At 37.5% G+C, this 27,998-nt stretch overlaps 1 protein-coding gene across 8 annotated transcripts in view; it reads right to left on the minus strand.

The window, feature by feature from the left end:
• SLC19A2 (solute carrier family 19 member 2) overlaps positions 1-27,998 on the minus strand; it is a 42,851-nt gene that overhangs the window by 4,257 nt on the left and 10,596 nt on the right. The window contains exons 3-9 of one of the 8 annotated variants that reach the window (XR_006891602.1): positions 23,827-24,049; positions 22,507-22,699; positions 22,000-22,141; positions 19,627-20,071; positions 13,052-14,615; positions 11,260-12,911; positions 976-1,966 (exon numbers count right to left, since the gene is read on the minus strand). Coding sequence is in view for 1 of the 8 variants with exons in the window: in XM_046682899.1 (XP_046538855.1) it covers positions 19,943-20,071; positions 22,000-22,141; positions 22,507-22,699; positions 23,827-24,049 (687 nt within the window). In the remaining 7 variants the exon portion in view is untranslated. Of the gene's footprint in view, positions 1-975; positions 1,967-6,442; positions 6,781-11,259; positions 12,912-13,051; positions 14,616-18,036; positions 20,072-21,999; positions 22,142-22,506; positions 22,700-23,826; positions 24,050-27,998 lie in introns of those variants that run through there. The other 7 variants (XR_006891605.1, XR_006891606.1, XR_006891604.1 and 4 more) reach the window with 7 other exon arrangements.

Consider the following 27,998-nt stretch of genomic DNA (forward strand, 5'->3'; position numbering starts at 1 on the left):
ATATTCTACAAATGTCAATTAGATCAAGTTCATTGATAGTTCTGTTCAGGTCAACTATATCCTTACTGATTTTCTGCCTGTTTGATCTATCAATTACTAAACGAAGGTATTGAAGTCTTTAACTGTAATAGTGGATTTTTTCTATTTCTCCTTTCAGTTCTCAGTTTTCATCTCCTGTATTTTGATGCTCTGTTGATAAATGCAAACACATTAAGAATTGTTATGTCTTCTTGGAAAATTAACTCCTTTATCATTATGTAGTGCCCCTCTATATCTCTGATAATTGTCCTTGTTATGAATTCTGCTTTGTCTGAAATCAATGGAGCTACCTCAGCTTTCTTTTAATGAGTGTTAACATGGTCCATCTTTCTCCAACTCTCTGCTTTTAATCTACATGTGTCTTTATATTTACACTGGTTTTCTTATAAGCAACATACACTTATTAACAACATAACCATTGTTTTTTATCCACTCTGACAATCACTGTCCCTTAATTGTTGTATTTAGACAATTTACATTTAAAGTGAGTACTGATATAGTTGAATTAATATCTACCATGTTTGTAACTGTTTTCTATTCCTTGCATTTATTCTTTGTTACTTTTTTCTCCCTCTTTTTCTGCCTTCTCTGGTTTTACTTGAACATTTTATATTATCTATTTATCTCCTCTCTTAGGACAGCAATTATACTTCTTTAAAAAAATTTTTAGTGGTTTCCCTAGAGTTTACAATTGTACGTTTTTAACTAAACTAAAAACTAATTTCAAATAATTTTACTGCTTCACATGTAGTGCAGGTATTTTATAGCAGAGTATTCCTGATTCTGTCCGCCTGACCTTTGTGATATCACTGTCATTCGTTTCACCTATCCATTTGCTATAATCACCCAGTATATTGTTCCTATTATGACTTTAAACAATCTAAAAGTTTTGTTTTTAATAAATTACTAATAAGAAAAGTAAAGATTTTATTTTACCTTCATTCATTCCTTCTCTGACATTCTTCTTTCCTTTGTGTAGCTCTAAGCTTCTGACCTATATCATTTTCCTTCTCCCTGAAGAACTTCTATTAGCATTTCTTTCAGGACTGAACAGTTTAACATTTCTTGCTTGTAATGAATTCTCTCAGGTTTTGCTTTTCTGAGAAAGTCTTTATCCTTTACTTGTGAAGGATAATTTTGCTGGATATAGAATTCTAGGTTGATGGGTTTTTTCTTTCAATATTTTAAATATTTCACTCCACTCTCCTCTTGCTTACGTGGTTTCTGACAAGAATCTGCTATAATTCCTATCTTTTTTCCCCTACAGGTAAGTTTTTTCCAAATTCTGGCTTCTTTCAAGTTTTGTTTGTCTTTAGTTTTTTGCAGTTTCATTATGGTGTGCCCAGGTGTAGATTTTTTTTTATATATTTATCCTGCTGAGACTTCTGGATCTTTGGTTTGCCGTCTGTCATTAGTTCAGGGAAGTTCTTGGGCCGTTAGTACGTCAAGTCTTTCTTCTGCTCCATTCTTTCCTCCTTCTCTTTTTAGTATTCCAGTTACATGTATAGTACACCCTTAATCGTCCCACAGTCCTTGCATGTTTTTCTTTTTTTCACTTTGCATTTAATTTTGGGAAGTTTCCATTGGCTGGTCTTCGAACTTACTGGTTCTTTCTTCTGCCATGTCAAGTGTACTGATGATCCTGTCAAAGGCGTTCTTCATTTCTGTCACAGTGCTTTTGATTTCCAGCATTTCCTTTTGATTCTTTCTTAGAGTTTCCATATCTCTGCTTACATTACTCATCTGTTCATGCATGTTGTCTTATACTTTCCACAAGAGCCCTTAACATATTGATGATAGTTAAATTCTCAGTTTACTTATTCCAATTCCTGTGTCAATCTGAGTCCAATTGTGAGGCTTTTTCTGTCTCTGTATTTTTTCTGCCTTTTGGCATGACTTGTAAATTCTTTTTTGCTGGAAGCTGGACCTGATGAAACAGATAATAGGAACTGAGGTAAATAGGCCTCTAATGTGAGATTTTATGTTAATCTGGCTAGGAGTTGGGCTGCGTTTAATGCTTTCTATAGTAGCAGGTGCCATAGAGTTCAAATTCATCTAGTGTCCTTTTTCTCTCTCTAGTCTTTGGGCTTCCATTAGAACTCCTCCTCAGACACAGTCTTTCTTGCACCTTCTTCAGCAATACTTCACTGTTACTCTACTGGATCCCTATTGATGTAGTGTTAAGGTATGGAAGAGAAGAATCATTCTATAATCTTATGATTAAATCTCAATCTTTTGAGGCTAGCCCAGTGGCATACTGGTTAAGTTTGTGCACTCTGCTTTGGCGGCCCACAGTTTGTGGGTTTGGATCCTGGGCGCAGACCTATACACTGCTCATCAAGCCATGCTGTGGTAGCATCTCACATACAAAATAAAGTTTGGCACAAATGTCAGCTCAGGGCCAATTTTCCTCACCAAAAAAAAAAACCCACAACAAAACAAAAAGTCAATCTTTTTGTGGGCCTGTGTCCCTGGACTGTGACCTTCACAACTATTTGTTAGCATTCCCTTTCATCCCATTTAGGTGAGACGGAAAGCCTAGAGGGAGCTGGAGTTGAGGAAATGCCCTTGCTCCACATAAGCTAAGGTTCTGGTATTGTCTTTTCCCTGGAGAGTAGGCCTTTGGAGAGTAGGCATATTTCACAATGGTTTCTTTCCCCCTCTTTCTACAGAACTTTCTTATCTTCCCTGAGTGGAACTTGGTGCCCATTAAACACTAACTCCCTGTTTTCTCCTCTCCCCAGCCCCTGGCAACCACCATTCTACTTTCTCACAATATGTAGTCTTTTGCATCTTTAGCATAATGTTTTTGAGGTTCATCCATTGTGTAGTATGCATTGGTATTTTGTTCCTTTTTCTCACAGACTAGTATTCATTGTATGGATATACCACATTTTGTTTATCCACTCACTGGTTAATGGACATTTGAGTTGTTTCTACTTTTGACTATTATAACTGATGTTGCTATGAAAGTTTGTGTACAAATCTTTGTGTGGACATATTTTCATTTCTCTTGGTTATATGTCTATAAGTGGAATTGGGTTACATGTAATTTTTTTTTTTAAAGATTTTATTTTTCCCCTTTTTCTCCCCAAAGCCCCCTGGTACATAGTTGTATATTTTGTTGTGGGTCCTTCTAGTTGTGGCATGTGGGACGCTGCCTCAGCGTGGTCTGATGAGCAGTGCCATGTCCATGCCCAGGATTCGAACCAACGAAACACTGGGCCGCCTGGCAGCGGAGCGCGCGAACTTAACCACTCGGCCACGGGGCCAGCCCCCAGGTTTACATGTAATTTTTAAGAAACTGCCAATCTCTTTTCAAAAGTGGCTGTACTATGTTACATTCCCACCGGTAATGTATGAGAATTCCACTTTATGCATATCCTAGCCAACATGCAGTAATTTTTGCTTTTTTAGTTATAACTTCCTTGAAAGTGTATAGTGGTATCTCATTTGGTATTAATTTTCATTTCTCTGTTGACTAAGGATGTTAGGCACTTTTCATGTACTTGTTAGCCATTAGTATGTCTTCTTTGGTGAAATATCTATTCAAGTCTTTGGCCCAGTTTTAAATTGAGTTATTTTATTTACTATTGAGTTGTAAGGATTCTTTATATATTCTGGGTACAAGCCCTTTATCAGATGTATGACTTTTAAATATTTTTTCCAGTCTGTGGGTTATCTAATCTTCCTTTTGGTTCTAGGTTTTTCCTTTGTTTTTCTTCATTAATCACCCACCAGCTCAGCCTTCAGATGGTCAGTAAATCAGCATTACCTCTGATCCAATGGGGAATTTTCCAAAGCAGAATTGAACTGCAGCAACTCTCACCTCTGGAGCCAGTCTCAGCTGAGCCATAGCCCTTCCTACAGCACAGTGGCACTTGTCACAACCTGAGTCAGGGTCCTTCTCCAAATTGTTGATATTTGTACATAGCAGACAATTTAGCAGACTATGAAATCAACCCAGCAGTGGTAGGTTGACATATATTAAGAGCTTCACTAGTATATATTCTATCCATCCCTGAAATTAGATCACAGGTTATAAGTAACAGAGCCAGAATTTCCTTCAGTCACTAGCTTTGAATACATAAGATCAAAATCATATTCCCCAAAGATATTTCTTCCATGAATTCATATTGCTAAAGATGTGAACTTAGAAAAATTTAGAAATCTCCACTTCAACCAATCAATTCAAGAACATTTGTAGGGTATTGTTCTGGGTACTACAACATTTATAGGGTATTGTGCTGGGTACTAAGAGACAAACAATGCACAATACAAGTCCCTGCTCTCAAATAGCTTAAAGTGAATGTATACACACAAATGACTACAATACATAGCTAAGTGTGCATGGGATAGTGTAGAAACACTGGGGAAGTCTGCCTATAAAAAGTGGCATCTGAGCTAATCTTGATGAATAAGTTAGCTATCAAAGGAAGAAAGGGACTAGCTTATACAAACGTATAGAAGCTGAGGCTCCTAGGGAAAGTCAACAACACAACATATATTCTGGAATAGTGTAGGATGATACAGTGAAACAAAGCTGGAAACTGAGGCTGTAAAGAACCAGCCTTTCAAGGTTTATTGACCACCTACTGTTCCCAACATTGCTAGGTAATCTGATGGAATGGTTCTCAAATTTTTGTATTTGTATCATCTAACAATCACTACTCTCTCAAAAGATTTAAATTTTCTTCTTAATAGTAATCAAATTCTAACTTTTATGAAGACATTAATGAGTTCACAGGTAGTGTATTTGTCATTTATGATTAGTTTAAAAGGCATTAAATATGCAACATAATGTGGTTGATAGTAAATTTGTAACTGTGTATTTTAAAATATTATTCTGAAAAATTATTTTATAAGAATGGAAAAATTTTAATACCTTATGATAATTTTTCTGATTGTCTATGAAGAAGGCCCATGTTTTTGGACATTAATAAAGTCTTCTCTTCACATGATTTGTTATTCAAGAACACTTCAGATGTGTTATTATATAATGACAAAATCCTTTAGATGTGTATCAACTAGTTACATGTTATATTCACGGTCTTTTGTGAATCATTAGTTTTGTTTAAAAAGATGACCTATTTTGAGCCTTTGTATGGGTACATTTCTGTTTTTTGTGGGGAAAAAGGTGACTTTAAAACTGTCCCAGACAGAAAAATAATGGTTTATTAGGAATATGTCACATTTTGGTGTGAGCTACTGTTACTGTATTTGTTTCTTATAAAGGTGAAAGGTTAATATTCAGTGCAGTTTTCAATAAAAATTTCTAAGTCCTGAATTCAAGCATATCTCACCAATGTAAAAATTATCTACTTGAGATGTTAAAAAGCAACTGAATTTTCAATTAATCAGTTTCTAACTCCATTACTCATGGGTTCAAACTTAAACAATTATTGTTTTCTATCTGCCTAATCCATAATCAGACTCAAGAATGCTGACAATTACTTCATGTGATGAAAATTTAATTTTAAGAGTAGAAAGTAGTATAAATTTTGCTGTTATGATAATTTTAAAGCACACATATAAGTAAATCACAATAGTATTTTTAATAAATGAGGTTGGTAGGACGTGGCATGGAAGTAGAAATCCTATAGGCTAAGCACTTGAAATTCATGACTACTTTTTATTTTTTTGAGGAAGATTAGCCCTGAGCTAACATCTACTGCCAATCCTCCTATTTCTGCTGAGGAAGACTGGCCCTGAGCTAACATCTATGCCCATCTTCCTCTATTTTATATGTGGGACGCCTGCCCACATTCCTTGATGAGTGGTGCCATGTCTGCACCCACGATCTGAACCGGCGAACCCTGGGCCACCAAAGCAGAATGTGTGAACTTAACCACTGCGACACGGGACTGGCCCCTCATGATTACTTTTATCCCCGCTTTTATTTGGCCTCATGTGGCAGTGAACTAAAATATTTTTAGAAAGCAGAGAGGAAGGTGTTATGTTGGTCGCCTCTCTCTTTTTGCTTCCCTCCCTTTTAAGGGAGCAAGAGAAATGCAGAGCAAAACAAATCAGTTCTGCCCAGGCTCTACCCCATTCCCTGGTTGTAGGTGACAAGCACAAATGGATGACTTCACAAAGAATTACACAATGTTCAAGCTGATGCAATCAGAGAAAGATGGCATGGAAAGATGGGGAGAAATATTATCAATAGGACTTGCTAACACATAGGGTAAGGAGGGAGCAAAAGGAAACAGGAGTCAAGGATGACTTAAGGCTTTTTTAGCTTGTACAAAGGGAAGAAGGAAGTGGCCATTTCCTGAAATCCAGGACAAGCAGGGTGGACAGGTGCAAATCAAGAGTTTGTGTTTGGGGTCTGCTGTAATTAATTAGGCAATCAAGTAGAGACAGAACTAAGCAGTTGGATATATGAGTCTGGAATTCAGACAACAGGAAAGGGCTGTTTTAATATATACATAAATTTCAGAGTGATCAGTGTATACACGGTTTATAAAGCCATAGGACTGGACGCAGACACACAGGAGGGAATGTAGATGAGGAGGGAGCAGAAGGTTGGAGAAGTAAGCATCAGGGTTTACTCAGCAGCCATCAAGAAGAAGAGGAAGAACCAGTAAACAAGACTCAGGAGTGACCAGTGAGGCATACAGAGAGAATCCAGAGAGAGCTGTGTTCCAGAAGCTAAGGGCAGGATGTGTTCACTGTGACAAACACAATGAGGATGGAGAACCACTGTTGTGACAGTCGTTTTAGTGGAATGGTGGGATCCTAAACAAAATAAAGGGGAGTAAATAGATACAGCAGTATTGACAGTTCTTTTCAGGGAGTTTTGCTATAAAGGAAAAGGAGAAATGGGGCAGTAACTAAAAGGACATAGAGGTTCGAGCAGAGGAGGATTTATCATGAAGCAAACGAAGCTTAAGTTTCAGGACTTCTCACCTGCACAGGCTCCTTCTGTAGCCCTAGGAGCGGCCCTAATAATGTGTTTATGTGGAAATAGGTTTTTATAAAATTTCCAAAAATAAGATATTTTAACGAGAATAAACCAGTGTCTCCTTTCACTCCAACTTCCCTCCATCAAGTGCTCTCTGCCTCTGGCTGGCTGCAGACACTACTGGAATTGGACTAATGAAGGGCTAAGTTAGATTAGGAATATATGTAATTTGGGTTTACGTTTGTTTTAATTCTGAAAACAAAAAAAATATTTTCAAGAATAACAAAAACAATAATTGCATTGAATTGAGAATTATTTTCCTCTTTCTCTACCACTTAAATCCTGAAGAACTTGAGTGAGAAAAAATAAAATTACCTATCCAAGTCTAAACTACTATGATAAGGGAAGTGCCGTAAATTCTTGCAAATTTCTGGTCACTAAGATATAAGTGGATGCCCTTATTCTTGTCTGTAGTCTAGATGTGCTCATAATTTTCATCTTTTGAAGAAATATGTAACAATGTGAAGGCAAATTTGAGAAGGGATGGATTTTTAAAAAGAAAAGAAATGCTATGAGATATTAAGGAAGGTGACTCAGGAAAATATGCATCTTTTTACAGTTGATGCCTAGTCTATCAAGAACCAAACCTCTTTATTAAACCTAGTAAAATAGAATTAGCAAAGAAGTTATATTTCCATTAGAATTTCTTAGAGTTTTCTGAAATAACTCAACAGGCATAATTTGGTTAATATTAATTTGAACCACTCAGTGGCAAAACTTATCTCTGTAAAATATAGTATTGTCTGAACACTAGAATTTATGATGATGCACATGAAATAGTAATAAGTGTGGAACTTCTGTTTTTTTCCATAGATCTCTAAATGAATTTTTATAAACGGCTGGATTTTCATACAACCCTTTCCTAGTGTAATACACATACATGGTCATTCAGTCTCTCCTAGAAGAACGTGAGGGACACAGAATCTGCCACTTTCACAGGGAGCCCATATTTTTGTGTCTCACTCAGCTTCATATTATAGCAAGGAGCGCCATGACTGCAAACATGGAGCAGAGTCTCTAATCGTAGACATGTTGCTCCTATACTCATTCTCCTTTTCGTTTTTACTCTTTTCCTTCATTTCCCCCCAGTTCTCACCTTTTGGTCTCCACAGGCATTTTGTTTTCCTTTTTTTGACATTGATAATAGACATTTAAAAGAGCCTAAAGTAAAAGCCCCTTCCTACATGTGGGCCTCAGTGAGGAAATGCATTCCTGGAATCATAATTGCCACCATAGGAGCAAGAGAATAAGACATCTGCATAGCTGATGAATCCCACTTAAATGAAAGTTGAAATGACCTCCATCTTGTGGTGGTGGGCTTCTTTTTCAAAGTGACACCAGACTCCTCCATCCCTATGACACCTGTGGATTCTCGAGAGCCTTACTCAAGTTGTTGCTTTTGGTGCCTCTTTCTTCCTAAGGACCCAACAGATGCATTACTGAAACAGTTTCAAACCCACAGCTGACTTTCTCCATTTTCACGGTCTTCATTATAAAACATCCGTTTTTGTAGTAGCTAGAAAAAGCATAACTTCCATGTTTTAGAGGTATTTTTTTCACTTCATAATATTTTTCAAGAAAAAGTGAAATCTATATTGCAACACGATTGGATTACAATGTAGTTAACACAGGAGAAGTGGATATTTTTTGTCTCCATTACTCCACAGAATGAAAATACCCTCACTCATTTACCCTCTTTAAGTAAGTGAAGTTTCTAAGGTTGTAGGTAATTCCTCACAAAATTATTTTCCAACTCTAAAACAGTATCACAAATACAGTTGTGCATCACCTGATGAGGGGGATATGTTCTGAGAAATGCATCATCAGGCGGTTTCCTTGTTGTGGGAACATCATGGAGTGCACTGAAAAGGAACAAAATTTGCCACCCCAAGTGTGTCTCTTTAACATAAGTATTATTTTAGGCTGGTTATTATTTTAGAAACAAAAGACTCAGAAAGTTTTTCTTATTACCTTCCCCTTAACTGCCTAAAAGAATTCAGATTAAAAAAAAAAAACCTGTCTCAGGAAGGGAGCTATCACCTTAGCATCACATGAACCAGGTGGTAGACAGGGAGGAACCTAGAAGAGCCTGTTTGTTGGGCTCCCCTGTGTTCTTCTGTTTCTGTGTGGCCAAACAAACACTTCTCTTCCAAACATTTCTTCCTTTTCACCAACTTGTGAATTGCCTTCCTTTCCATTGAAGTCCCTGACTCTCCCCTCTCTCAACATCTTCTTTTCTCTTTAGTTGAGGATATACTTAAGGTGAGGGCTTCAGCCATTTTGGCAAGTTACTTGATTTTCCTGGGTTTCTCCCGTGTATATATGTTATTGAACTTTTGTTTCTTTTTCTCCTGTTAATCTGTCTCATGTTAATTTAATTCTTAGACCAGCCAGAAGAACCTAGAAGGATAGAGGGAAATTTCTTCCTCCCATACGGTACCTACACAAACCTAGATGGTATAGCCTACTACACACCTAGGCTATATGGTACTAATCTTATGGGACCACCATTGTATATGCAGTCTGTCCTTGACAAAAATGTTGTTATGTGGCATATGACTGTAGATACAATATTTTCATATTTTTGAGTTTGTTCAGATATTTTGCAGACCTGCTCCATCAATTGAGGTTTATATTTGAGGGTTAACCAGACATTAGGGAGAAAATAAGAGCTTACAATAAAAGGAGTCAACCATTAGATTTCTCCTACTTAGCTGAAATGTTTTCTTCAGGATCTCAACCATAATTGACCTGAATTCTGGGCAAGGAATGCAGAACGATCATTGAAATACTGATCAAAATTCACAGGAAGTTGGCAGTGATTTACTCTTGAATAATATTATATTTGATACACACAAAAGAATATATATAAAATATATATGTAAATTATAAAGTATGATACAATTCACGTAGCAAAAGGAGAACATTACCAATATTCATGACCTACCTATGCCATCTTCCTATCTTACCAAAAGAGGTAACCACTATCACAAATTTTGAGTGTATCATTATATTCCTTTCAAAATCTTTTTTTTTACCATTTATGTATGTTATTCTTAACCAAAACATTGTTTCATTTACTTGCTTTTGAGCTCATTTTTTAAATGGTATAATGCAACATGGACATACCAGCTGTTTGATTTTCTCTCATTTAACAGTATAATGATTTTCTAAAATTTATAAATGTTTTACATGCAATTATATTTGTTTATTTTTTGCCCCTGTATAATGTTCTATAATATATGAAAATTTTTCTATTCATTCTCTTGTCAATGAGCATTTGGGTTATTTCATGGTTTTGCATGTTTTTGCTTAAATTGTTATATTTTTACTTTCATAATTGGGTTTTTATTTGATCACTATGCAGTCATTATGAATGATATGTAAAGATATATTTAAATTTAAGTACCAAAAATCTAAAACATCATACAGTTGTAATTCTTTTTTAAATAGTTAATCCAGTGATAAAAATTTGGAGGCAAGTTGTCCTTTAAATATATTAGACACTAATATCTTCAAATATTGATAAACTGTTACATTTAAAGCTCCACTAATTCACAATTTAGCATCATACACACTACATACCCTAAAATTTCCAATCTTTAATGGAACATTAACAGTTCTGATAGGGAGAGCCAAGATTAGAGAGCAGTTTTCTTCAGGAGCAATTCTTTCTCTATACGTAGGGAGCAACAACATGAAGATAGACACTAACTAGTTTGAAATATTTAGGGCATATTAAGTGAATAACTGTGACTCCAAATCTCTATTTAGTTACACTTCAAAATATAGCTTATGAAAGCTGCCTCCCTATCAAGACAGTCAAAGCCTCTCTTAAGTCAATATCCCAACAGGTTTTGGTTGTTCAGAAAAATAAATAACCAGCACCTGATTTCTTCTTTTAAAAAAAGTATGTACACACACACACACACACACACAGTGTCAGAGGAACTGGTGTCCCTTCCTTGTAAAAATATGTTTTTAGAGCTATTTTTAAAATTTTGCATTTACAAAATAGATTATAAAAATATTTCTCTGGATTGTAATAAGGATACAGGAACCACTAAGACTTGATAAATGATATTAATCAGACTGACTTTTCTGTCTCCTGCTTAACTAGAGGCTGAAGGCTACTCATTTTTACTTTCTTCAGTTTCTGCAGGTCGTTTGCCTTTAGTTTCTTGGATAGCCATTTCAGTCGGTTTGCCTTTTGCTCCCTTTTTTCATTTGCAATTTTTTGGCAGAACACTTACCCTTTCTTATTGCCCTCTTTGGTTTGGTTTCAACTTCTTCAGGAACTGGGTTAGATGACAGCCTTGCCAATGTCCTCTAGGGCTCTTTCTTTACTATCCCTTCTTGGCAGTGGTTTGTGGTGAGGAGGGCAGGTGCCTGAGTGCCTATGGCCACAACACTTTGGGAACCTTCACAAAGCCAGGTTGTATGATTACTGCTGGTAAAATCATCCATTAGGTTTGTTTTTGTTCCAGTTTATTCACTCAATTGTTTGGTAAATTATACACTCTACTTTTATACTTTGCTGCTCTTTAAACTTCACTATGATACCTAATTTAACAAAATCTAATTTAATCTGTATCTTAATATTCCTCATGAATAACGTAAGTACTTTAGGATGCTTTATTTCTAAGCATCCCTCATCAGCCCAATTTATATACTCTCCATGTGTAGTATTTTAAAATATAAACCACAAAATGTTTTATCGTTATTAATTAATAAAGTTAATGTTCATTTAGATTTATATAAATGCTTACCCCTAGCTTTTCCTAGCTTCATCCTAGCTTCTTGCATATCGGATCTTCCTACTAGAGTCTTGTGCCTTTCTCCTGAGATAACCTGTTGTTGGTGTAAAGTTTTTCCATTTTTGTTCATCTGTAAATATTTTTACTTTACTCTTGTTTTTAAAAGACCATTGTTCTCGGTACACAGTTCTAGGCAGACAGTTATTTTCTCTCAGTAATTTGAAGCATTCATTACATTGTCTTCTGGCCTCCATTGGTGTTCTTGAGAAACTGGCTGTCAGCTAATTGTGTTCTTTTATGGATGATCTGTCTTTTCTCTCTGGTTGCTTTTATGATCTTCTCTTTGTCCTAAGTTAATTGCAATTTTACTACTGTGTGTCTAGGTGTGAATTTATTATTTTTTTAGTCATTTTTCTTGTGATGCACTATGATTCCTGTATCTGTGGGTTCTTGTTCTCACCAGTTCTGCAAAATTCTGTCATATTGTAGCCTTAGAAGGAAAGAGTAGATATAACAGAGGAGACAAAATATTCTACAATATATCTCAACCTCTTTTTACGTTTTTAAAGGCATTGTCTCTTTACTGCATACTAGGTAATTTCTTCAGTTTTATTTTCCACTTCACTAATTCTCTTTTCAGCTGTCTTTAATGTGCTATTTAACCTAGTTATTGAGTTTTTAGTGTTTTTAGTGTGAAATTTAAGGAACATACAGAAAAAAACATAAAACATAAGTGTATTGTATAATGAAGAATCATATAGGAAGCACACTTGTATCATCTTCCAAGTCAAGAAATAAAACAAAAGTACCCCAGAAGGATGTGTGCCCCTTCTTAATCATATCTCTCTTCCATTCCTTAGAAGTAAATATTTGAAAGAATTTTATAGTAATAATGTGTTTGTTTTATACTTTTACCACTTCTGTATATAGATTTAAACAATATAGTTTGTCTCCTTTTGAACAAGTGGAATTGTATTGATATATTCTATTATATCTTAGTTCTTTTGCTCAAAATTATGTTCATAAGATTCATTGAAATTGTTGCTTGTAGCTCTGGTTGATCAATTTTCACTCCTGTATAGTCACATTTCTAATACTCACTCAATACAGGCATACCTTGGAGATACTTCAGCTTAAGTTCCAGACCACTGCAATAAAGCAAATATTGCAATAAAGTGAGCCACACAGATTTTTTGGTTTCCCAGTGTATATAAAAGTTATGTTTACACTATACTGTAGCCTATTAAGTGTGCAATAGCATTATGTCTAAAAAAGACAATGTACATACCTTAATTTAAAAATATTTCATTGCTAAAACATGCTAACCATCATCTGAGCCTTCAGCAAGTTGTAATCTTTTGCTGGTGGAGGGTAATAATTAGTAGAAAATGCATTATCTGTGAAGCACAATAAAGCAAAGCACAATAAAACAGAGTATGCTTGCAGTCCCAAGTGTCTAGTAGTTGCCATATTTGAAAGTGCAGCTCTGTGGTATATACCTAGGAGTGGAATTGCTGGGTCATAGACTATGCCTATCTTTAACTTTAAAGGACAACAGCAAAATGCTCTTCAAAGGAGTTGTACCAATTTACACCCTCATCAGCAATTTATGAGACATAATCCATTGAATTTTAACTTCAACATTTCTATTTTAATTTCTAAAATATATTTTTCAGTTCTTTGAAAATCAAGCCAGTCTTTTCATTTTTGTTAGTCTTGTTACTTGCCCATTTTTAAACATTTTTTATATTTAACGTTTTATAGATATTCATTTCATACTCTGTATCTGATAATTCCAATATCTGAAACCATTAGGTCTCTTCATCTGTTGTTGTTTCTGCTGATTCTTACTCATGGTTGCTTATTTATGTCTTTGGTAATTTTTAAAATAATGTATTTAATTTTTAATGACATTAATTTCTAATAGTAAATATTTTATACCTTTATTTGATCTGAGAGTGATCTGCCACTAAGAGTCCTAGTAACTACTTATGCTCTGCTGTGGTTTCTTGTGGGTTGTGAGAGGACAAAAGTCATGCACAGGGGATTAGAGTTGACAAATATTAGGAGTAATAATTATTCCATATGCTTTTTTACATTTCCCAAATTTCTTACCATGACCACATAATGCTTTTAAAACCACACAATAATGTTAAAATAACCATGAAATCAGAATATTTGCCAACCACAATAAAGCTCAATTAGTAACATTTGATTGTATGTTATGAGGTGGGATTTTAGGGCCCTTCCTAGGAGGCTACTTATTGAAGATTATGGTATCCTCTTTGTGATTTTCTGTTCCACACTGTGCACAACTCTATCAGCGCAGGGGCTTAAAAGGGAATGCTTTCCTCTAGGGACGATTTTTAAAATATTGTTTCTACTATAAACCAGGCGTTCCTACCATCTGGGACTACTTCACATCCCGCCTAGGACCTCTGGCTTAATGCTGGAGTCCTTTCTACCACTAGACATAGCTAGATATTTTTTAAATTTAAATGGCTGTGGAGGAATGACTTTGGGTAAGTATGAAATGGCTTATAACTAAGGAAAGGAGACCAAAATGCAAAGAAAAAATCAGGGCAGGGAGTAAAGAATCATCAAACTGTAACTGGGAATTAATTACGAGAGTTGGAGGTAAAAACAGATCTTTAAGCAGACGACTAATTTCCCTATGGACACATTCTCTGGCCTATGGCTTCTTAATCAGTCAAGCACAAGACCCAGGCAAGAATTTCCAGGTAGCTGTTCCGTCCAAGGGCTCCATCCTAAGTACTGATCCGGAGGTCAAGGTCCACCTTTGTCCACACTCCCAGAACATCGCGGGTAGGTCTTCCAGGATTTTTGGCATCCTGCAGGGAATGATGGTCAAGGTATGCAGTTTCATATTAGAAAAAAAGAGGCTAGTGGTGGTGTGGGTAGAAGATGGAACTATATCAAACAGATGAATTAGTTTAGGGGTTTCAAATATTTAAGTATTAAATAGTTTTTGTTAACATTTCAGCATTTGGGGCAGAAGGTTGAATTTTCTTAGTTGCAATTCCTCTTGTGATTTTTCTGGAGGGTAAGACTGTCCTCTGGAAAGGGCTGTTGTCCCCTTGGAGTCACTTATTTTAAAAGAGGACAATTTGGTAATAACCGTTTCAGAGAGTGATTCGTAGCCGGCCGCACTGATTACCCAAGAAGTTTTAAACGTCAGAGACAGCAGCCGGTGCCTTTCACAGCACATGACCTTCACCGGAGGTCTCCCCACGCTGAGGTTTGGAGGAGGAGTTTCAGAAACGATAACTGCAGCCCACAGCCGGGCCTTCTCGGAGGCCCACGCCCCCCTCCTGCGCCGGCAGTGACCGAGAGCCGCTTCCCCGACACAGCGCGGACGGAAACCCGCGGCCGGCGTGCGGCAGGCTGCAATGCGCAGGCGCGGGGGGGCCCCCCTCGGGAGTGGACCGAAGCAAGCGAGGCTGCACGCCCCGCCCACCACAGGCCCGCGGGCTCGTTTCTGGCCTGGAGCCGGCCGGCCTGGGGCAGGCGGTGGCCGGGAAATCGGGGTTTAGGTTTTCTGCAGCTTTGTCTAGCTGTACACCCACAACTTGTACCCCGAGGCTTCTCAGCCCTCTGCCACCTACCCAGCCATTCTAGAACAGCCCCGCAGCACAGCCATCCTGCCGCTGCTGGTGCCCTGCCTGGCATTCTTCTTCTCCGGGGCTGTTTTCTGAGCTGGGGGGCTCCCTCCCGCCCCCTCTTCCCACTGCAGTGTAATTCCTACAGACTTGAGAAGGGTATGGGGCGGAAGCGACCGTTAATTTGCAGTGTAGGGTGGGAATCAGACTCCCATCCAGGCTTCTCCACTTCACAGAGTGTGATGTTGGGCAGGTTATTTACTTTCTAAGCCACCTTTTGAAGTAGGGGCACACATTCTAGAACGTTAAGGTAGTAACCCCAAGTCAGTCCTCTCTGTTTCTTCCACAGCGATAAGTTATAAAGGCCTACCTCATCTACACCTAGCCAATTGAAATGGTCCCTGAACTAGCAATTTTAGGTAGTACCTTCCATAAAATTCATCCTATCCACTGCTGCCAAATTAAACTTCATAAAGCTTAATCATTATTCTCCATTTCCATCTCCAATTAATAAACATTGGAAAATGTCCCCAAACTGTCTTTTCAACTTTATCTCACCCTACTCCTATTTCTCGCTGATTGTACACAGAGTTTTCGGCCTTTATACCTTTATTTGTGCCCCTTTCTTCACTACACAGTTCCCCCTTCCAAATTTCTTTAAAATTCTACCCATACTGCATAGCCAACTCAAATGCCACCTCCTTCAGGAAGCCACTCATGATTTCCCCAATGTCCTTGTTCTCTTTGAGACCCAAGCCTTTTAATTGTTATGGTACCTGACACACTGTTGTGGATTGCAGTTGGGCATGTATTATCCTTTCTACTTTTTCTTATCACACATTTTAAGGTCCTTGAGAGCAGGAATCATGACTTTTTCTTCCTTGTATCCGCAGAAGAGCTTTCCAAAATATAAATTAAAAATAAAGGGGGCAGGGGCTTAAAAGCTTCTGATCATTTTCATTTTGATTGCAAGACTCAAAAACTTTCCTTTGAAAGTGTAATTTTAAGATTGATAGCTACAAATTAACTGTAAATGGAGAGTAAGGGGACTAGAACTGCCTTCTCAGTCCCCTACTCTGCATCTCCAGTACAGGTGCTTTCACGTCTTCCTTCATTTCTTCACAACAGTCCTGCGAGGGAGGCATCATCCTCACGTACTGATGAGGAAACTGAAGCTTAACAGAGACTTCCCTAACGGACCACAGCTTTGAGTGGCAAATCTAGCACTTTGAACTCCCTTTATCAGCATTACTTAATGAAAAACAGTAGAGGAATTAGTACTCCTACAAGATCCCTTTCCAGAAATCAAAGGAGATGATGTTCACAAATGCCCTTTCAAAACTAAAACATGTTAAGCAAATGTAAGGTATTAATTATAAGGAGGATGCCATAATAAGTAAAACAAACATATCCAATTTCTATCATTTAAGCATAATGCCTTGAATAAAGTAGTGGACTAGAGATCATTGATAGGCATTTTAATCTTAATGTTCCATGTTGATGTACTTTTTAAAAAATAGTGGGCATTTAGCTATTGTACTGGCAGGGGGCTATACTGAGTCCATTACATATCAATTATATAATTCAATATTCATATGGCACTAGGAAATGTTTTGCAACAAAAGTCAAAGATAAGACATGGTCCCTGCCCAGAAGGCTTGCAATCTGAAAGGCATTAAGATACAGGGGATATAACTATAGGGACAGAAAACTTTATCTTTAAAAAATTGTTTTGGGGGCCAGCCAGGTGGTGTGTGGTTAAGTTCGCGTGCTCCGCTTTGGCAGCTCGGGGTGCACTGGTTTGGATCCTGGGTGTGGACCTATACACCATTCATCAAGCCACATGGTGGCAGCATCCCACATAGAACTAGAAGGACTTACAACTAGCATATACAACTATGTACTGGGGCTTTGGGGAGGAAAAAGAAAGAGGAAGATTGGCAACAGATGTGAGCTCAGGGCCAACCTTCCTCATCAAAAAAAATAAAAATAAAAAAAGTACTCTCATACAAAAAGTTGTTTTGCATGAAAAATTTCCAAGTCTTTGGTGATAATCAATGAAATGCCTCAATGAAGCAGGTTTTGGAATGGGATATTAAAGGGAAGGTACTAATTTGGCTACTGAGAGGAAGACTGACTTGTTTTCTAGGATATAATAAACAACTGACTCTCAACTGATGGCAAAAAGATGCTTCGCTGGGTATCAGAATATTTTGGGCCAGAACAAAGAGGCTATGAAGTTTCAAAACAAGATGGCATCTTCTGCCCTTGATTTAAGTTCCTTTATTTTTAAAATTCAGTTAACACTGAAGGGAATGTGGGCCTTTTCAGTTTTTAAAAGGGTGAACACTTTAAACAGAGAGATGAGAGGTACCAAGATGAAGACCAGGAAAAATAAAGTGGTGCTAGATTGCTAGCAATGTGGTGCTAGAAAAAACTTGGGAAAACAACAGAAATAAGGGGGAGGAGTCAAAGGAAAAGATCACAAAGCAATGAAAGAATGAACAGGATGACAAGGTTAATTAGGAGGGTCAGCAGAGGAGAAGGCTTAAGACAAAATTTGTCCTAGGAGAAATCATTTCAGGATGGAATCTAAAACTCCTACTGAAGCAAAAGACAAATTTAAAGTAATTTTGATTAAAAAGGGAAAATATACTGTAAAACATTTATTTAATAAAAATAATTTTATAATCTATACAGAATTGAATAAAAATTACCAATTATTTCCACACTTATTTGCAAAACGGCATACAACTTGCAAATTGGGGTCAGCATTCTACAAATACGGCCACACACCAAATTGCGAACTTATCATTTTCTTAAATAAGTAAAGGTTCTGGCTGTGTGCCACAGTCTTCAAATTAAATTCCAGGGAAATATTACTTTGGTAATGTGAACAATTTGTACCACTATCTATTTTATTAAAAAAATTAAAATCCCTCAAACACCACTTTTCTGCTCATTTGAGTAAACAACTCCCTATGTAGCAAGAAAAAAAAGACAAAATATAAAATTAGAGGTTGCTACTTTTATGACATCACTACCCCTTCCCTTCCTTAGCTAGTGTTCTCTTCCTTTCCCTTAATCCGAAAGGAAGGCAAATGGGAAATGACCTCTTCTTATCCTCATTCACTTACTTCTAGAATTCCTGCTTAAACCAAATAAATATATCAATTTTGCACTCTTGACACTATTATTCACACTGTTTAGCTGTGTCATTCTAAAAAAAGTTAACACCCAGCTGGAAGCAGCTACCTAGATCCTTTTCAAGGGAAGGCTTTAAAATAGTTTTCATGTCTCACATACTCTAGCAGCCACTTGGTAGGCTGATTTCAGAATTAAATGTATACAGAATAATATTTTTTCAAGTTAACTTGGAAATGGACTCATGAGCAATTCTTATTTTAAGCAAATATTCAAGATGATCCACCCTTAGACACAAAGGCAGATTTAACGTACAAAATGCAGGAACCAAATCTATCCTAGTTCCTGCTCCATTATTAATTAGTGAAACAATTAAAAAGAGGCTCAGTTGGTGAAAAAGGCTTTGGAATAATCCAACACCTAATGACATCTTTATCTTGGATAAGAAGAACAAATAATATAAAAGCTATAAATGGGGATGAAGTTATTAAAAAAAAGACTTTTTCATTTAATTCTGGAAATAAAAGGGAATGCAAATACAAAATGGGCTCGTTGTCTTTAGCCCATATACTAACCTTTCATCATGGAATTAACAGTCCTTCATACTGAAGAATAAAAGACAAACAAACCTACCTTTAAGTTTTCTGATTAGGTCTCTTCATTTAGATTATTAGTAGGCTTCAAAACTTGCCTTATTTTCTAACTATATGAGCTTCTCTGAGAAGCATATGAATAAGCAAAACTGTACTTCTAAAGAAAATCTACACAAATATATAATCGTCAAGATAAGAACTGAGAACATTCATATAATGAATTTTTAAAAAATAACTTATTAGAAATGACATACACTCCTTATAGGACAGAACACCCAACCAGAGCAAATATTGCCAGTGATAGGAACGACTTTCATCTGTAGAAACACAAATGCACATGAGTAACACAGAAATAAGACTCAAGTTGAACAGGGGCAAGTGCTGTTAGAACATATTTCTATCCTGACCTGTGACATCTTGTGACCCCTGTGAAGCCTTGGTCCCACCAGCCAAGCTTCTGGCTAAGCAGATACAGAAGCATCTGCCCTATGAAACATCAAACTCACCTGCTATCATATGTATAACAGCATGTGCTGCTTGAGTGCTCTTGACTACTTGGTTTTCAAAGTCAAGTTTGTTTTTGAATCAGAAAAAAGTCAGACTTAAATTAGCTCTCATAAATAACCCACAAAATAAACTTCACTTCTGGCTCCTCTGAACAGTATTATGTTACTCCAGGAACACATGACATAGTCAAGCGGCTGCTCTGAAGCCATGAAATACACATTCATAAATATGTGTCCACATCTTCAAAAATGAAATACATCCAGGCACAGTGCTGTGCAGAGTTCTTGCTAGAAGCAGCAGCTCGTCAGCAGTATATTATGAAGTGGTTACTTGAGAACTTGATTCTGGATCTTCCTGCTTTCTATATTTCTTCATAACACTGACTGCACCATTAAGCAGGAAAACCACAGCGATGAGTGCAAAATAACCGGCGTAGATCAGAAACTAGAGAGGGGAAGTAGCAATTCATAGAATTATCAATTAGAAGATGAGCTGTCCTCTTACATACCTGTGAACATATACTACAATTAAAGATATATTCAGTTTCTCCATAAAACTTCAAAAACATTGTGTGCTTACACAGTGTGCCGGGTACTGAAGATACACGGAGGCAGCAGTGCGGTGGGACTGAAGCCAACTGAAGCCTGACTACCTCCCTCACTAGCTGTGTGACCTTGACTGAGACACTTAATCTCAGAGCCGTGACTTCATTTACAGAATGCAATTCATATTTCCTTCTTTACAGCATTGATGGGAAGGGATGAGATCATGAATGTAAATGTTTATTAGCACAGTGCTAATACTGTTAATACTATTGTTTTAATTTTTATTGCTGTTATTGTTATACCTGAATCCTGGTCTCCACCCTCAGGCTGATAGGTGGGTATGACTAACAGGCCAAGTTCTGAAGATCAAGAACTTCTATTCTTCCCCAGAAGAGGGCAGTGGAAGGTCAACTATATACCATTATAGGATTACTTTAAGAATCTTCCCTAAGCCAAATTTTTAATGTGACCATATAGTTACAACTTCATCATCATTATCTTCTTAAAACTTACTAAATACTTATAAGCTAGCTCATAGGTGCAATAAGAATGTTACTCTAAGTCTCTGGGCCAGGTTCTTTCAAATTTGTATACATTTTCCTGTAGGAAACCTGCTAATTAATCACAGCAGTTAGAGTTTCAGCGTAGCCCACAAAATTCTATTATTCCACAAGTTTAAACCCACCATTTCTGTAGCAGGATGACAAGCACTTGGTTTCTCTCCCACCCTCCATCCCAAATGTCAGCACCTATCCCTTGAGAGGTCTTCTCGAGGTTTTTATTGCTGGTAGTAATTGGGAAACATACAGAAATATTACTAGTAAGCTCCCATTTGTTCCCCCCACCACGCCCCCTTTTGAGGCAGCATAATGCAGTGGGAGACATGTAGGCTTGAGAGTTAGATGCTAGTTTCAATCATAGCTCTGCCACATTATTATTATCTGTATGACCTTAAACAACACTTAACATTACTTATCTCTCAAACTCATTTTCTCAATTTCTCATCCTGACAACAACCTTGCAAAATTCTATATAATGTACCTGGCACATAGAAAGTGCTGTATGCATGTTACCTATTATTATTATTATTTCTCTTTTAAGTCTCTTCAATAAAAACAAAGTTAATTACTGATAACATGTTGGGTTTTTGTATTCTAAGAAAACTAAGGTGCAAGTATGGAGGGAATAATGGAGAAGGAATCATTTGGGCTGGGATGGGGGTGGGGCAGGCACTTCTTGATTCAATTGCCCATTTTCAAAGTACAGAGCAAGCCCTACCTACAAACTCACAATGCATGAAGGCATATGCAACTATACCATTCCTGAATGAATAAAAATATTCACATTGTCTTTGGGTGTTTGTGCAGGTGTTTCTCAATAGGTCATATGTTAAGAATCATAAGGCTACTCATCAACAGCCAAGTCATCACCTGGTATTTGGGTGGGGGGTATTTTATATAAAGAAGGGAGGAGACTTAGAGAGCTGTGAGAGGGATACAGCATTCCAGGCACAGAATGAAAAATGGAGGAAAATATTGGATGAGGAAGCAGAGAAGTTGGGCCTGGAGGAACCAATATTACCTCTCAGCTCCACCAGGCTGGTTAGTCACACTCAGAAATGGTCTAGGGCCTCATCACAAAGATGACGGTCCCAACATCCTCCAGGTAGAAAAGACCTAAGGATGGGGGATGACTGAAGGAAGGAGGGAACACTTTCACTTTTTATTTTATATCTGTCTATATTGTTTGAATCTGTTTTCAAGCATGCTCCACCTCTGCCACCCTGATCAAATCATAACATCTGCAGTGTTGAATCAGAGATCTTACCTGAGTGGTAATTTCTAAGCCAAGGCCACTGGCATCTACCACAATTAGAGTGAGCAGAGTCTGCAGTGCGAGAGCAATGAAGGTGTTTACACCAAACACTAGGGCGTAGCGCTCCATGCTGAGGTTTGCCGCAATCTGAAAACTGAAAAAATAAATAAAAGAAGAATAAATAGACAAGAATTACTTCCTGGGTAGTTACAATTTTTACTTTAAATGTGAAGACTATCCCCTTCTTTCTGTTAATTCCCTTCCCAACAAAGTGAAAAGTATTTTGTTGCTTAATGATGTAAATCTCACACAAATATCTAAAAACAGCAGGAACATGTGAATGAGGAAATAAATGAACCTTGCCTAAATGCTTCCCCAGGAGAAAAACTGCTGATGCACATACAGTACAATGCTTTCTCCCATTTGCCTCTTTTTAACTAAAAAATTTGTTTGTAAAGAAACCAAAAAGTTTATCCTGTCACAAGTTTTCCTAATGCTTTTTTGAATCAAAATACATACGTTGCTATAGTGATGAGTAACATGTAGATGATTCTGAAGACCACGTAGGATGCGTAGCACACCCAGATGGTCCCTGCAGTGTCCATGATATATACTGTGGCAGCAATCAGGAGAGAAAACAGAGACAGTGCAATTTCTCCCCAAGTTGACCAGGATATTTTTATGTAACCAACTGCAAACACGGCAACAGCACCTACAAAACAAAAGAGAAAAGTAATCCAGTTATTTTGCTAAACAAATACTATTTCAATAAGTTAAAAATTCAGCTTAGATTATTATATTTTAAAAGCTTTAAACTTACAAATAGCATAGTTCAAGATTATGGAGGGCCTGAAGGTCAGGCAGAGAATTTTGGACTTGATGGAATGAATAATACGGAGCCACTGAGAGATGATGTGAGACTGAATTAGGGCAGTTGGCAATGAGATGGAAAAGGAGGCTGTAGACCCAGGGATGCTGCTAAGGAAAAAACTACTGAGGCTGAAGCAGAGGAAAGAGTCAAAAAGAACCACTGCTTCTAGCTTGGCAACATGGCAGGATGGCTCATCTCTCCTCCTAACTGAGGAGCAGTTTATAATATGGCAAAGGGCATCTCTGCCCCTTGGTAAATGATGGCGGTGATAATGACAGCTAAAAGGTATGGAGTGCTTTCTAGATGCCAGGGCACAGTTATAAATGCTTACAGAAATCATATAAAATCTTCCAAAAAACGTTATGAAATAGGTTAACAAACTAAAGAGGGACAATAGAATATAATGGTCAAGAACATGGGCTTCTGAGTCCAAATCTTGACCTTACTGCTTACCATCTATATGACCTCGAGCAAGTTATTAACCTATCTGTCCACAGTTTCTTAAACTGTAAAATGGGGATAATAATTGCATCTATCTCAGGAATTTTCTAAGAACTGAGTTAATACACATAAAGTCCTTAGAACAGCACTTAGCACATATTAACACTTAACAGTTATTAGCTATTATTATACACTATTGTATATTGCTACTTAAAGTTTCACATCAAGTGGCAAAAAATACCCAGTAAACACAGATAATGGAAACTTGGATAAGAAAACAATTTTGAAAATCAATACATTAGGTTTCCTCAAAGGTTATAAAGAATTCAAGTTTGTTAGTCATGTCCTCTACCACTTGAGCACTTCTAAATTTTCCTCCTAACTTATAAAATCAGAGCCCCAAATAAGTAAATCATTCTTTGGGGTTACTTCCAATTTGGGAGGGGAGAGAAAATATGATTATGGTTGACTTAACCAGCAGAGGAATCTCTCTCTCCCAACCAGCCTCTCCATCCTGCACTGCTTACCCAGTAAGGTTGAAACGGCCTCCACACCACCGTTATAGATAGCAGCATCGCGAGAAGGCATCACCACCTCCCACAGGCCCTGTGTGTAGTTCACAACTTGAAAATAGCCACAAGTGGAGAGGGCCCACCACACGGACCAGCAGAGCAGAGGGCGAGAGGAGTAGCACACAGAGAAGTCATTCCACAGTACCCTCAGCACAAGGAGATGGTCTGGCTTGGGTTCCTACACAGCAAAAGGGAAGAAAGCTCAAACATCTTGAAGGCAACCACACAGAAAGCAATATATATATACATATATATATATATATATATATATATATGCACGCACACACACTTCACTTCTTAGAAATTACATTTATCTCCTCTAGGGAAAAAATACATTCTCATACAATTTTTGCTTTAAATCCTCAGTAGCACAGCTGTACATAATCAACCCAGCAAAGGACGCATTGTTTACAAAGTGAAGGCACAAAGATGGTCAGATATTGCATACTTCAGCCAAAGGGAGATGACATTCCGCATCTCTCCACACAGTGGCAAGCAACATTAAGAATAAAGAACAACTAGTAACTCTACTAAATCACCGCTGGGTTGGAATCTGTCGGTGAGACCCTCCTATCCTTATAAATGACAGATTCACTGAACAGTAATGGTTAGGGTAGAAATCTTAGAAAGAAATAGACCAAAATACCAGCAGCAGTTCTCTACCCAGCAGTTCTGGGTAGGAGGATGATTAGGGATTTTAATTTTCTACCTTACATTTTTTATCTTACCCAATATTTATACTATGGGAAATATTACTATTATAATGAAGTAATAAAGTATAATTGAGTGGACCCAGACATTACTGAGCTATGCACCATCCCCATACTATGCCATTAAGTCAATATGAAATTCCAGACACCCTGCGAGATTCTCTGACTCCAACGGTATCAAAGTTTGACCTAATTCCTGAGCCTTGCTCAGAACATAGGAAATTTTACTTTTGTGGCTAACATGGAAAAGCAAAATGAGAACCCAAATGGAAGAAAGGGGAGTTGACCATGAAGTAGCATGGAAGAGGCAGGACTTGTGACAGAAGCTATGTTACAGATTAATAACACCAATGGCAGCAGCATGATTCAACCTGCTCTCATCGGTCAGAGGCCACGTCTTGCATGGCAGAACCTCCAGATATAAAATGATTACTCCCTTCTGCTGTGAGCCCCTGCTCCTTTAAATAGAATCTTGCAGTAGGTATGCTTAGGTGTTTGCAGCACCATGTTAAAAGGCACTATTTTCTCAGCTCAGTTATGTGCAGAGGGAGATTTTTCTATAGTCAAACCAATGGCTAGGATGGAAATATTGAGAACAAGTTTGCTCCTCTTATTAAGTGCTTCTGAAGGACTTAATCTTGATACTAACTCTTGCTATAAACAACAAACGTTTTTGATGATGAAAGGAAGACTCTCATTTCCTCAGCTGTTCATATTCCATTACCCGAAACATAGTAAAAATATGTAATGAGCCTTAACCAATGGGGACAAATAAAGTACATCTGGTTTCAAGGAAAAGAAACCAAAATATGTATCATGGAAAAACTCGTGGTTGAGATAGACTGAGCGAGAGATAAGAGTTGAACAGAGAAATAATGAAGAAGCACATTCCAGGCAAAGGAAACAAGAACAAAAGCATGGCAGAAGGTGCTATTGAGGTATATTTAAGAATCAGCAACATTGAAGTTTTCCCCAAACATAAAAGGCTTCTAGGACACTCCCTCCTGCTCTGGCCTGCTGTGCACTCATGTTGCTCCAAGAACAGTCATTCCTGCCTTGGCCTGGTATCTCAGGGGCCTGGTTCATAAGCCTGAAAGCAGGGCATTAGCCACCTGTTCAGAGTTGGCCTAGAGATCTTGTTCAAGAGAGATGACATTTATCTGAGTTTTAGGGGCACTGAGCTGTAAGAGGGAGAGGTACAACCATGTATGGGAGCACACCCTCTCCCCACCATCCCAACTCAGACATATCCACTGGCAGGAGTCTGACTGGAGATATCCAGAGGGAAAGGTTTTGTGACCACAAATGAGGGGAAAAAAGGAGCGTCAAAAGGTAGACTATGTTCTTCACATAAGTCTCTGATTCTGGCTTTAGCGCTCAGGGCCAGCCTGGTGAGAAAGGCAGAATACAGCCCCACACAAACCTCCCAGCAGCCACTTTCACCATTATGGTTTCATTTCTTTGGATTCTGATGGCTATTTCGACATGAAAAGACACAGAAAGATGAGTATTACATAACAATGAGTAAAAGAAAAAAAAAACCCATAAAATTACAAAACCACATGTAGATTATAATTTCATTTACTATAAAAAGTATACATATAAATACATACATATGTATATATAAAAAGAGATTTTAGAAAGAAGGTCACTAAAATGTTAATTGTGGTAATCTTTGGGTGGTACCAGTTCAGATGATTTGACTTCTTTTTATCTAGTTTTCTGTATTGTTTAATTAAAAAACTAAGTATGGGGGCTGGCCCCGTGGCCGAGTGGTTAAGTTCGCGCCCTCCGCTGCAGGCAGCCCAGGGTTTCATTGGTTCGAATCCTGGGCACTGACATGTCACTGCTCATCAAACCACGCTGAGGCAGCGTCCCACATGCCACAACTAGAAGGACCCACAGTGAAGAATATACAACTATGCACTGGGGGGCTTTGGGGAGAAAAAGGAAAAAAATAAAATCTTTAAAAAAAAACTAAGTATGAATCTTTTTTATAAAGTAGATTTTTTTTCCTCTTAAGATGATATATTTATTAACTATATATTGTAACAGTGACTACTGCAATTAGGTAAATAAAGGCCATTTTCTCCCTAAAATGCTAGGATAATCTCACTGGAATGAGAACCAAGCAATGTTTTATAGTTCTGCTTAATCATACCATCCCTAAACTCAATTTTTACTTGTTTATCACAATGGGCATCTAGCTTCACATTTCATTTAAAGAAAAGGTTCTGATCCTGTTTTTAAAAAAAAGTTTGAGAAATTATTTCTCCCCATCAAGAAATGGGAATCTCTAGTGTAGTGGTTTTTAAAATCTGGGTTAGAAATTTTGACTATGTCACTTTCTATGTGCCTTTGGGCAAGTTACTTACTTAACATAAACTTCAGATTTCTCATCTGTAAAATTGGGACAGTGATATACATCATAGTTTTAACAAGAATTAAATTAGATAATGATCCTAAGGTTCTTAGCACAGTACCTGATACCCAGGTCAAAATAAATGGGAGGTGAGCTGATGATGATGAAGAGGCATACCTACCTGAAGGCAGATGAGAAAAATTTCTCAAGCTTGGGCTTTTTACTACAAAATGGAAATTAATGCTTATTTCAACAGTCTATTGGAAGACTAAATTAGTGTTATTCAGTGTGTAGCAAGTGCTCAATAAATGTTGGTTTCCCTTATATTTTTATCGTGACTCATTTATGCAATCAACAAGTATTTACTGAGTGTCTATGTTTTTGGCAATGTTCTAGACACTGGGAATATAGCAGAAATGTCCCTGCCTTCAAGAAACTTACATTTTAGTAAGGGAGAGAGATGAGAAACACATATAAAAGAGAGCTTATAGTACCAGTAATACAATGAAGAAATAAATAGGGTAATGGGGTAGCAAGTGACTGTGGTACGGAGAAGTAATGCTTTCTAAGAGTACTGAATAGCTTTCCGAAAAGCTGAAGTCTGAGTTGATACCTGAGTGACATAAAGCAACCAACCATGAAAATCAGAATGAAGGGCAGTCCTGACTGAGAGAACCTTCCGACTGAAGTTCTAAAGTAGGAATAAGCTCGATGTGTTTCAAGCCAGTGCTTTTTGGAACACGGCAGTAAGAGATAAGGCCAAAGAGGTTAGGAAGGGGCCAGACTGTCGTATATGCCATGATGAGAATTTTGGATTTTATTCTACACACAATAGGAAAATATAGGGGGAGTGATAATTAGGGTTTAATGTCTAAACTGTGAAGATTTAAGTCAAGAGCTGATGATTGCAATTTAAACCACTTCTATGATATGAATTATGTGTTCCTACATATACAAGAAACTGAAGAGGACAGGCAAAGTTGCTCATGTCATGCCTGAGAAGCAGAAGGAAAAAAAGATAGTGCCTTCAGACCAATCAGCTCAAAAACTCAGGA

The sequence above is a fragment of the Equus quagga genome, chromosome 13 (genome assembly GCF_021613505.1).
Source record: "Equus quagga isolate Etosha38 chromosome 13, UCLA_HA_Equagga_1.0, whole genome shotgun sequence".
Classification (NCBI taxonomy): domain Eukaryota; kingdom Metazoa; phylum Chordata; class Mammalia; order Perissodactyla; family Equidae; genus Equus; species Equus quagga.